General features: G+C 42.6%; 1 protein-coding gene across 1 annotated transcript in view; it reads right to left on the bottom strand.

Moving 5' to 3' along the window:
- The window catches only part of dhx36 (DEAH (Asp-Glu-Ala-His) box polypeptide 36), a 74,265-nt gene extending 62,168 nt beyond the window's left edge, over window positions 1–12,097 (bottom strand). The window contains exons 1-4 of the mRNA XM_048541524.2: window positions 11,792–12,097; window positions 10,068–10,195; window positions 5,671–5,833; window positions 2,933–2,971 (exon numbers count right to left, since the gene is read on the bottom strand). Of these exons, the coding sequence (XP_048397481.1) occupies window positions 2,933–2,971; window positions 5,671–5,833; window positions 10,068–10,195; window positions 11,792–11,980 (519 nt within the window). The 5' untranslated portion in view covers window positions 11,981–12,097. The remainder of the gene's footprint in view (window positions 1–2,932; window positions 2,972–5,670; window positions 5,834–10,067; window positions 10,196–11,791) is intronic.
- Between the last annotated feature and the right edge of the window lie 820 nt (window positions 12,098–12,917).

Raw genomic sequence — 12,917 nt, 5'->3', positions numbered from 1 at the left:
GCACACAGTGTTCCAATTATGGCCTAAACAATGTCCTGTACAGCTCCAATATGACCTCCCAACACCTAAACTCAGTGCACTGGCTAATAAGGGCAAGTATACCAACCTCACTATCCCAATTACTGGTGATTCAATTTCAAGGAACTATGAAACTGCAATCCAAGGTTTCTTTGTTCAGTCATCGTACATATTCACCAAGTCAATATTACACTCACTGATTTGCTCTCCTCCAGTACAATATTTCTTTTGATTTATTAACTTGCTTTTAGTGATCCTTCAAAAGAAAGGTAAAATTACTAATACCTTGGTTGCAGCCATAAAATTTCAAACATTAGCCTTTTTTTCTGCTTTAGGTTTCATTGTTGACGCTTTTTAGTCAAATTGCACCCTTTGGCCAGAATTGCCCAAATTCAAAACATTGGCTGGAAGCATAGTTCCTGCATCTCTGATTTAAGAATGTTTCTTTTAAATTAAAGGTGACTCTTCTCACCTCCTGCCCATGGAGTAGTTCAAAGGACTAAATCCTGTGGATTCATTAGGAGCAACCAAATGGAGAACAATAACAAAAGAATTCCCTTATTGTGTTTTCAGATGAGCCTGTTGGACTGCAACCTGGTGTCATGCGATTTCTGACCTTGTCCACTGCAGTCCAATACCGACACCTCCATGTCACTTATTCCAACCATTAGCACATTCTTGACAAAGAACTTTTATCAAGATCAAAGTCTGATGTCATTTTTCCACTGTATCTTGGAATTGTGTGATAAGCAAAAGATATAAATAGTCTTAATCCCAAACTTACTACATGTCTACATAATCCTGGCCAATGAAAATGCTTCAATATTTTTAGCCTGAGCTTTCCTAACAGCCAAGCATCCAGCCTTTGAAATTTCATAAACTACACATGTAAACTGCAATACTCTATCCATTCCCCATCAGCTGGTATTTGAAGTGATCTTTATTTCTTCATTAATATTTTGCTCTTCAAGTAAAGACACTCAGATTTAGATTCTGATTCAATTTCTTGTACATCTCTTTCAATGCAGAATCAGTTTATGGCATTTCTATTAATGAAGATGGGCTAAATACATCCCACTCATGGCCTTAACCTTCATCCTTTTTACTTAATTTTCTGAAAAATCTATCCAATAACAAAATTTCCAGAACATTTCCCTGCTTCACAGAAAGCGTGAAAAGAATTAGTGTACAGGCCTAAGGTCTAGCCATACTAGAGTCCGAAAACAATCCAGGATATTGCTCGTATAGCACTTCTGTTTCTTTTATCACAGCTGGTACTTCCATCACCCTTGGTGAGACCAACTTCCTAGAATCTGCCAGGTCATTTCTGAAAATAAAGCTAATTGTTTCTATTAGAATGCGCTTCACAATTCCCAATAATATTTCAGCAATAGTGTGGTTTGTAATCTGTGCATACCTGCAATTAATATTCTTCTTTTATGAACCCTCTAAAAACCCAAAGCTGTCATCAGCCAGTACCTGTGACTGGCTTGTTCAAGTGTGTCTCGATATTTTTAATGGTTTACCACCTTGGTTCGAAGCAAAAAGGAAATGTTCTGAGGAAGGATTACTGGACCAAAAATGTTAACTCTGTTTTTTCCTTCACAGATACTGCCAGACCTGCTGGGCTTTTCCAGCAATTTTGGTTTTGAAAAGGCAATACCTCCCCTTTTTGAGGTAAAATACTGAGACCCTCCAAAAAACTGACTTTCCTTGTCAATATTTGAAGAAGAATTTTCGTGACTACCCTGAGCTATTTCTCCCTTCTTAGCTAATTCAAACAAAATATGCTCTTTAAACTACTGCTAGTTAAAACATCAATTTCCTTTTCACAGGTCCCACTTTCCGAAGATTCCTTGGAGACTCTCCGACCACAATCTCCCATATAACTTCCAGCAGTTGGCTTTACTATGTCCAGTTTATTACAATGGATGCTAATTGCTTTGTATTACTAGTTGAGTTCCAAAATTTCTCCTTTATTATTTTGGCATCCTCCTGTTTTCTAAAACTAATACCTATTCCATCTATAGGTGTTCTTTTCCCTAACTTCCTGATTTTCCATAAAACCGTCTCCCCACATGTAAATATCTGAGGGAGATTAGCTCTAATAAAGATGCTTGTCTGTAAATGTAAACAAAATCCAAGTCGATTGCTTATCATTAGCAAAGTTACTATCATCAGATTAATAACCTTTACATTGACTGCAGCTATGTGGAACAATTCTGGCTGCCTTATTTAAAGGAAGGATGTCAGAACCTGAAAGAGTGAAAAGTAGTTTTACTAGAATAATAGCAGGAATGAATAATTTTAGATACATCGAAAGATTGGGAAAAGCAGACCGACATTCTTCTCGGAGCAGAGAAGATTAAGAGGTGGCTTAACTATAGTTCCAAAATTATGAACGGATTTTGATGGAGTAAAGAAGGATGTTCTGTTTCCACTAGTTGGTATCTCAGTAACTCAGGGTCACAATGTCAATATTGTCAGCAAGACAGCTAGGTTCAGATGAGGAGAAACCTTTCCCCCTCCCCCACCAGAGTTGTTAAGATTTTAAATGCACTGCCTGGGAGAGTAATGGAGGCATATTTTATAGAAGGGTTTTAAAAGGAAAAAGAGCTGGACCTGCATATATATTTGAAAATAATAAATTCAGAGAGCTATGGAGAATGGGCCTAGCTGTACAAACACAATGGGCCAAACAGCCTCCTTCCATACTCTAAAATTCGATGAGGTATATCAGAAAAAACATCATGGAACCAAGTTACCTCAGTGTTAAAGTCAGATTGAGGGGGTTCCCAGGGCAAGTCACAGATGTGACGCTCACTTTATGGATTTTGATATGCAGCACATATTCTCTAAAATACAACAGCAAACTGATCACCTAAGATAATTAATGTAAAAATAAATTACTTACTTTCTTCATACCATAAGAAGGGAGTTTCTCCCGAAATCTCTGAGAAAATAAAATAGGAGAATACAGATTAAGAAATTATAATATTACTGTCATCATACATAAACAACTAAATCAAGGCAGTTCGATTCTGGCTAAAATGCTCCACAGGTTTGCCCACAGCTGTGCAATAAATTGTATGCATCTAGTTTTTATATTGTCAACGTGACGTTTTAATTTGGCTGATTGGATTCAAGATCGGACTGTGCCTAGCACCAAGAGAAACAAAATTAAAAGCCAGAAAGATGATGTATTGGAAATACGAAAGCATTCATTTAGCTAATCACAGATTTTCTTCATGATCAGTGATAGTGGGAACTGCAGATGCTGGAGAATCCAAGATAATAAAATGTGAGGCTGGATGAACACAGCAGGCCCAGCAGCATCTCAGGAGCACAAAAGCTGACGTTTCGGGCTGAAAGAGCCCAAAGAGGATCCCCCTCGTTCTCACACACCACTCCGCCAACCTCCAGATACAACGCATCATCCCCATCTACAGTCCGACCCCACCACCCAAGACATTTTTCCATCCCCACCCTTGTCTGCTTTCTGGAGGGACCACTCTCTCCGTGACTCCCTTGTTCGCTCCACACTGCCCTCCAACCCCACCACACCCGGCACCTTCCCCTGCAACCGCTGGAAATGCTACACTTGTCCCCACACCTCCTCCCTCACCTCTAACCCAGGCCCCAAGATGACTTTCCACATTAAGCAGAGGTTCACCTGCACATCTGCCAATGTGGTATACTGTATCCATTGTACCCGGTGTGGCTTCCTCTACATTGGGGAAACCAAGCGGAGGCTTGGGGACCGCTTTGCAGAACACCTCCGCTCGGTTCGCAATAAACAACTGCACCTCCCAGTCGCAAACCATTTCCACTCCCCCTCCCATTCTTTAGATGACATGTCCATCATGGGCCTCCTGCAGTGCCACAATGATGCCACCCGAAGGTTGCAGGAACAGCAACTCATATTCCGCTTAGGAACCCTGCAGCCCAATGGTATCAATGTGGACTTCACCAGCTTCAAAATCTCCCCTTCCCCCACCGCATCCCAAAACCAGCCCAGTTCGTCCCCTCCCCCCACTGCACCACACAACCAGCCCAGCTCTTCCCCTCCACCCACTGCATCCCAAAACCAGTCCAGCCTGTCTCTGCCTCCCTAACCTGTTCTTCCTCTCACCCATCCCTTCCTCCCACCCCAAGCCGCACCTCCATCTCCTACCTACTAACCTCATCCCACCTCCTTGACCTGTCCGTCTTCCCTGGACTGACCTATCCCCTCCCTACCTCCCCACCTATACTCTCCTCTCCACCTATCTTCTTTTCTCTCCATCTTCGGTCCGCCTCCCCCTCTCTCCCTATTTATTCCAGAACCCTCACCCCATCCCCCTCTCTGATGAAGGGTCTCGGCCCAAAATGTCAGCTTTTGTGCTCCTGAGATGCTGCTGGGCCTACTGTGTTCATCCAGCCTCACATTTTATTATCTTTCTTCATGACCATTGCCTAGGCGTTAAAATGTGGAATTCCCTCCCAAAACTTTAACATTCTTCTAACCAATGTGGTTCAGAACCGAATCCTCCTCTCGGTAAGTCATTGCTGTGAAGCATATTGAGAATTTTTATGGCTATGTTGAAGGAACCATGTAAGCGAGAGCTATTACTGAGGTTTCTGTTGCAAAGAAAAATTAAACAGTCCAGTTTTAGACTCTTAAAATCATCAGTCAGTTTTTGCCTCTTTCCAGAAGTTGACGGAATAGTACCATTTCCCACTATCTTCAGTGGCACACATCAGCTTGGTAGCAAGGTAGCTTCTTGAGACATTAACAAAGATATATTCAGATCCAGTTGGAACCTCTACAGGAGAGCTTCTCAAAGATATTAAAAACTAACCACTGAAAAGAAAATAAATCTTACTGAAAACTACTTATCATTCAGACCATCTGGTTTTCTATTTAAAATAATAGTACATTATGTCAAGTGTTTCTACACGGAAAACGTAACGGGCTACGTGCCATGAATTCTCTCTTCAGCTGGAAGCTAATTTTTCAAAGTACTATTGATCAGTTATTTGTGAAGAAGCCATTGGCAGGCTCTACAGAAGTAGCAGGTCATGTCGGACTAATTGGATAGTTTTAAAGAATCAGTACAAGCACAATGGACCAAAGGGCCTCTTGTTACATTGTGATTCTAACTCTAGCTCATTGACAATCCTCTTAAAATTGCCTTTCAATTGTATTAGAGAGGCTTTTTATCTCCTCAATTTCCTATAAGATTCTTCTTTGCGCTCTGAAAGAAGCTTTTGAATTATGTCCAGCTTTCTGACGTGGATGCCAACCAAGGAAGCTGCGTGTGCTCAGTTCATACAGAATACCGACAAGCAGACGAAAGACAACATTTGCTCATGAATCTGGATGAATTTAAAACCAGGTCCAAGGGAGAAAGCACAGTGCATTTAACCAACTACACCAGAAAGTATACCAAATTCTCTATCAAGCAGTTAGTAATTCTACATGTAATATCAAACAGGTAGCATGGAATGTGTTACAAATCAGTGATACTTATTTGAATAGTAAAGAAATACAAGTTACAAACCATTAACGGTCGGGCTTCACAGGTTAGACCACAGATGGATTCTGGTTCCCAGCAATTATTCTTTGTGACATACCATCATCTTGATTGATCAAAACACCAGCATCATTACCTTCATATCAAGATATCTCAAGCTAGATGTCTTCTTCACAAGTTCTTCCTTTAGCTCCTCATCCAAAAACACATCCTGAGTAATGGTTTCGAAGAGGTATTCTAGGTCAGCACTGGTCTCTGGTTTAGTTTCCTTGTTGGTTGATGAGGAGGGGCATGCACTTCTGTGAGTGGTGGGGAGGGGAGGAAGGAAAATTAACATTCAGAAACCTGTCAGAAGTTTGCTAGATTGAGCAATGAGTTAGAAAACCAGCTAATCTGCTTTGGTGATGCTGGCACAAAAATAAAATAGTGCATTTTTTCTGTGCTTTCCATACTCTTAGGATATATTGTAAAGTACTTTGTAATATAATAGTACTTTGTTCTAATGTAGGGAAACCCAAGCCAATTTGCAAACATCAAGGTCCACAAAAGTGGGTGAGATAACTCATCAGATAATCTGCTTTATTGATGTTGATTAATGTTATATCTTAATTAAGACATCAAAACACTGTCCTTTTTTAATTGTCCAGGGGATATTTGTATCCACCTTAACATACAAATAGGACCAGGGTACCCTCGCCAACTTCTCAGCCAAAAGGTAGCAACTCAAATAATGTAGTTCTCCAACTACTTTGCACTCGTGCACCATGCTGGAATATGTGCTAAATCCAAAAGAGCCTCAGAGGAAAGAGTGTCATTAATAAGCTACCTTTCGGGGTGATTTGGAAATGCAAGGCATGTATATCAGTACCTGAAAAGGTAGGTTAACATCACAGGCATCAACAACGCTCACTGTTACTCAACTGTCCAAAAACAGGTACTCCCCTCATGGCATACTCCTTTACAAATATGAGCTACCTTCTCCTTGAGGATACATTGGCAATATGCAATAGATGCTAAAATATATTCTGCCTTGCTTCCTAGGACGGCATAGTCTACAAACTCTTATCAGCCAGGCCTGCAGTAAATCCCATTTCATCCCTCAGTGTTCAGCCCAAGGTTAATAGAACAGAAGTTTATATTCACCCAATCTTAGCAGGTCAGGTTAAGACAAAACATCATTTATCACTGCACAGCATAAAACATACTTTCAACAAATTTGGAGTGGCACGTGCATCCTTCTGGAAATCGTAAGCAGGAAAGGAGGGTGAATATTTAAACTAGGTAAAAAGGTTGGACAAGAACAATAACACAGTAAACTTAAAAGCTTTTGACAAGACTAGATATGGGGACAAACATTGTTCTGTACGTTCCTACAATTTTTAAAAAAATATAAAATCATTCACAAATGTGGACCTCATTGGAAAGGTCACCATTTAACGTCCACCAGCTGCCCTTATGAAAGTAGGGTTCTTGAACAACTGTGGTTGATCTGGAGAATATTCCCTTTACTGCTGTTAGGCAGGAATTCCAAAATTCAAATCCAGCACTGAAAGAACCTTATGTGTCTGCTGTCCTTGTGTTTCACGGTGGTAGAGGTCAAGTTTGGAAGGTGCTGCTGAAGAATGCTTAATGAGCTACTGTAGAGTATCTTGCAAATGGTACAGATTGCATCCACTGTGCTAATGGCAGTGGGAGACAATGTTTCAGGGGTGGACGGATTGTTGCCAAAGCACAGTTTTGTCATAAATGACGTTTGAGCTTCTGGAGCACTGTTCTAGTGACACCCATCGACACACATCAAGAGCATTCCCTTAACTACGTCTTGTGCCTGTAACAGTCATCAAGATTTATGGAGTCAGGTGATTCATTAATTGCTGCAGAATTCCAAGCCTCTGACTTGCGCTATCAGCACAGTTTGCATTCAGGTGGTAAACAGTTTCTGGCCAACACTAAATCCCAGGATGTTAACAGCAACATTTTACAAAGAACAAAGAAAATTACAGCACAGGAACAGGCCCTTCGTCCCTCCAAGCCTGTGCCGATCAAGATCCTTTGTCTAACCTGTCATCTATTTTGTTTAGGTTTATGTTTGGACCAAAATCGTATTGAGTTATGGAGCAGAGTGATTTTTTCCAAATCCAAACAGAGCACAGGTGAGCAGTTTACAGGTGTCTCGGTGCTACTTGACAACATTGTCAATGGCACTTTTCATCACTTTGTTCATGATCAAAAGCAGAATATCAGCTATTCATAACTGAGCTGAATGTAGTCCTTTTTGTGACTAGGACATATTTTCGTGCCAATGTAAAAGTAGTTTGGTGATCATTTTGGCAAAAAGTTAGCATCAACTTTCACCCAGGTAATATTTGACGGACTAACTTTCAAATAAAAGGTAATGTGATGCGTGGAAAAACTTGATTAGTGTCCTCATGAATTAGGTAATTGTGTACAAACATTCAAGAACAATAGCTGAAAATATTCCTTCAACTAGTGTGATGAATTTTCAACTAGGCATGAGGTTTCCACTCGTTCACGGAGCATGGTACTCAGTTCTAGATCAGTTTTTACTGTACTCATTGAGCATTAGGCAATTAAAATGACCTGTCAACAAAGTGCAACCACCAAAATCCAACTGATACGTTAAACTTGAGCCCATTCTCGTATGCTCCTACCTCGAGGAGCCTCCTCAAACCCCTGAAATGGGAACAATGACATTATCTGGGCCTGCAATTGCAATGCTGATCAGGTGTTAAGGAAGGAAGGGTCATGCCATTGGAAAATACCACACTGCCTTTGACTTGCTGCAAGGGGCTTACTGAGTTTGAACTCACGGGCACCATTTTTGTAGGCAACGAACTGAGGCGGATGAAGGATTTTTGGCCAAACATCAAGGGTTGACTTGTGCACAATCTCCATTAATAATGAAGCAGAGATTTGATCAGATAAAGTCTTTTAGATAGTTTAGCTTTGTCTATAGCATGTTGTTTCCACAACTTAGCATAGTGGAGTTCTGTGCTTTGGCTGCATCAATCTAACACCTCACTATTAGGCATTCTAGGTACTACTTCTAACATGTTCTCCTGCATTCCTCATTGAATAAGGTTAAGAGTTGCATGGTAACAGTGGAATGAGGAAAATCCTAGGCCATAAGCTTACTAATTATGGAGATAATGATGCCCACTGCTGGATGTGTTACAAATCAATCACATTTAGCGCAGTTGTCGGGCAATGCAACGAGGTGGAGACTAAGCTTACCAGCAAGATTTTGTAGACACCCCACTGAGTCTTTTCTGTTCTTTTACTAGGGAAGGCAGGAGGTGACAATCAACAGAAGGCTTCCTTGCCCTGATGTGACTTGACCATGAGGCTTGGAATCAATATCAAATTGCCAAGATAACTTCCTCTCTACTGTATCCCAAAGTGCTGCCAGATTTGCTGAGTTTGTCTGGCCAATGTGCAGGACCTAACCAGGGATTGGGACAGTAGTACTTGGGACTTTAGCTGTGAGGTATAGGAATATAGAATTTAGGAACAGGATTAAAGAGGCCATTCAGCCCATCGAGGAAATTGCATTTTTAGAACATAATTGATCTGGCTGTGGTCTCAATCAGTCTTTCCTCTGTTGTCTTATAGTGACGAGGGAGATTAGAAATTGTTGAAGCTTCTAAGCTGAGCCCTGTTATTTCACTGGTTACAACTCCAAACCAGAAAAAGCCCCATTAATCTCTACTGTTTGCTAGCCAATCCTCCATCCATGCTAGCATATTCCTCCCTACACTCTTAACTGCACAACAGCCTTAGATTTGGAACCTCATCAAATACGTCTTGAGAATTCAAAGTACACTACATTTTCTGGTTCCCCTCTATCTCTGAAAATTTGAATCAATTTGTTAAGCACGAGTTCCTTTTCACAAAGCTGTGGTGACTGTGCCTGAGCCCAGTATGATTTTCTATGCAACCTGTTATCGTTTCCTTAATGGATTCTAACAATTTCCCTCTGATACACGTTAGTCTTACCAACCGATAGTCATTACTTTTTGTTGCTGATTTGGTGAATATGATTTGTCAGGTTGTTGCTTGAGAAATGAGGTACAGCTCTCCCAATTGTGACACAAGTTCCCACATGTTAGTGGGAAGGATGTTGTAAAGTTGTTTGTGCTGACCAATCTTTTGTCATATACAGTACATGGATAAATGCAGGAAACCCATCAGATTTCATTCTTATTCCTCATTTTAGTAGTGACTTGAGGGGCTTGCCCACAGCATTCCCTCCAGATTGGATGCATGGAGCCCCACAGTCATCCAGGAATTACCATGGGAACAGGTTACATTAGATTCAAGTGTGACTGCCGTGCTGGCCTTTAACTGGTCTCAGTCTGAGCTTCCTAGAAAAACCTGTAGTTTACTGCTCACGAAGGTAACTTTTTTTTTCAAAAATGCATTACACTAATATGTGCACCGTAATAGTGGATGTGAATGCAAAATGGATGTTTCTTAGAGAAACACTTCCAAAACAAAATCTGACCAACTTGCCTCCAATTCTTGCTGGAGTCAGCTGACAGTGAGGTACGTTGGTCTTTGTAATCGCTCCGTGTCTGGACAGAATTCAGCAGTCGGGTGATGTGTTCTTCTCTTGCTTCATCCATCTGCACAACTGCCCTCTACAGAAAGGGCAGAATAATATTTTAAGACATGTCAGCTCACTTAAACTGAAGTATCTTATATATGCAAAGAATAATTACAATTGTTAAGATTGCCAGGCCTGGCAATGATCATTGATCCGACACGTTAACTGTGTTTTCCTCTCCACAGATGCCATCTGGCTACTTTTCTGCAGCACTTTTGTTCTAATTTAAGACTTGCAGCAGTATTTTCCTTACATTTTAGAATTCAACTAAATGATCAACTCACTAACTACAGTAATGATCAATAAAATATTTGTTCAGGGGTCAGTTAGCTCGATTGGCTGAATGGCTAGTTTTTGAAGAGAAATGACACCAACAGCATGAGTTTAACGTTGATATTAACATCACACCCTGCCTTCTCAACCTCACCCCTTGCTTGGGGTGTGGTGACCCTCAGATCAAACTTGCCGCAGTCAGATCTTTCAAATGAGTTAGAATAGCCTCTGGGACTCTGGCGACTTCTATTATCAGGCCAGTATTTTTTGCTTGCATTGTTACCCTTGAGCAAATGGTAGCGAGCTGGCTTCTTGAACCACTGAAGTCCTTGTGCTGCAGGTAGACCCACAATGCCATTGGGGAAGGAATTCCACAATTTTGACACAGGCACACTGAAAAATCAACAATATATTTCCAAGATAACACGGTGTGAAGCTGGATGAACACAGCAGGCCAAGCAGCATCAGAGGAGCAGGAAAGCTTGACGTTTCAGGTCGAGACCCTTCTTCAGAAATTCTTCATCCAGCTTCTCGCCATGTTATCTCAGATTCTCCAGCATCAGTAGTTCTTACTATCTCTGTAATATATTTACAAGTCAGGATAGCGAGGGGCTTGAACAGGAACTTGCAGCTGGCGTTCCCATGCATCTGCCAACCTTATCCCTCTAGATCTAAGTGGTTATGGATTTGGAAGGTGCTGTCATTAAACTTTGGTCAATTTCTGCTACTGAGCTTTGGTGAATGACTGAATGCTTGCGAATGCACTGTCAATCGAGCAGACTGCTTTGTTCTGGATAATGTCAAGTTTCTGGAGTGCTCTCAACGGCAATGCCATTGCCATTGAAGGTCAAGGGACAATGGTCAAATAGTCTTATTGTTGATGGTCATTGCCTGGCATAGCTATCACTTGCTACTTTTCAGCCCAAGCTTGGATACGGTCCAGATCTTGGCATGTTTGGTCACAGATTGCTTCAAAATCTGAGGAGTTACAAATGGTGCTGAGCAACATGCAATCATCAGCAAACAACCTGCTTCTAGCGTAACGTTGGAGAGAAGGTCATTGAAGAAGCAGCTGAAGATGATCAGGCTTGGGACATTACCCTTAGGAACTCCTGCACAGATGTCCTAGGATGACAGGCCATCCATGCGTGCCAACAACCATCTTCCAAAGTGTCACATATGACTTCAGCCATCAGAGAGTTTTCACCGCTCATTCCCACGTAACTCCAGTTTAGCAAGAGCTCCTTAATGCCAAACTTGGTCAAATGCACAAACGTGGAACACACGCCTACAAAAGCTACAAAAGATAGAGTTGAAGGGGAGTATGGAAGGCACGTATGGCCCGGCCCGCTCTCACCTCACTCCGCTCCTGCTCCTTGCTCTTCTGGCCCTGCCGCTTGGCGTACCACAGGCCGATGTCTTTGCCTTTCAGGTGCGCGGGATGCCGGCCCCGGCCTCTGCCGCCCGCCGAGCTTTCCCATCCTGCCGAGGACGACCCGCCTCCTCCGCTGCCGCCCCTCCAGTCCCTCCGGTAACCCGAACTCATGGTCTTGCCGGCAGCGAAACGCGCCCAGAGCCGGGAAGCCGAATAACTGCCAAACACCGGGAACCGGGAGAAAGCCCCCACGGCGCGGCCTGATAGCGTCACAAGCGGCTGTCGCCGGTTGCGGACGTCACAGAGGATTCTGGCCCGCCCGCCTAACGTCATGCCCTCAGGCTCTGTATCCAACAGGATCCGCCCCCCCAATAATCATCTCCTCAAGGCCATTCCTCCCAACCGGAACTCCCCCTTAATCCCCAGAATTATACCCTCAAAGTCATTCCACCCAACAGGAGCCCCCCCCCCATAATCCCCAGAATTATACCCTCAAGGCCATTCCTTCCATATGAACCCCCCCTTAATCCCCAGAATTTTGCCCTCAAGGCCATTCCTTCCACATGAAGCCCCCAATAATCCTCAGAATTATACCCTCAAGGCCATTCCTTCTGCAGGAACCCCCCCTTAATCCCCAGAATTATACCCTCAAGGCCATTCCTCCCAACAGGAACCCCCCCATAATCCCCAGAATGATACCCTCAAGGCCATTCCTTCCACATGAACCCTCCCAATAATCCTCAGAATTATACCCTCAAGGCCATTCCTTCCACAGCACCCCCCCATAATCCCCAGAATTATATCCTCATGGCCATTCCTTCCTCAGCAACCCCCCCATAATCCCCAGAATTATACCCTGAAGGCCATTCCTTCCACATGAACCCCCCTTAATCCCCAGAATTATACCCACAAGGCCATTCCTCCCAACAGGAACGCCCCCAGAATTATACCCTCAAGGCCATTCCTTCCACATGAACCCCCCCAATAATCCTCAGAATTATACCGTCAAGGCCATTCCTTCCACAGGAACCCCCCCTTAATCCCCAGAATTATATCCTCATGGCCATTCCTTTCACAGGAACCCCCCCATAATCCCCAGAATTCTATC

Source organism: Stegostoma tigrinum, chromosome 14 (genome assembly GCF_030684315.1).
Source record: "Stegostoma tigrinum isolate sSteTig4 chromosome 14, sSteTig4.hap1, whole genome shotgun sequence".
Taxonomy (NCBI): domain Eukaryota; kingdom Metazoa; phylum Chordata; class Chondrichthyes; order Orectolobiformes; family Stegostomatidae; genus Stegostoma; species Stegostoma tigrinum.
The sequence above is the reverse complement of the archived record's forward strand: the minus strand, read 5'-3'. Positions and strand labels throughout refer to the sequence as shown.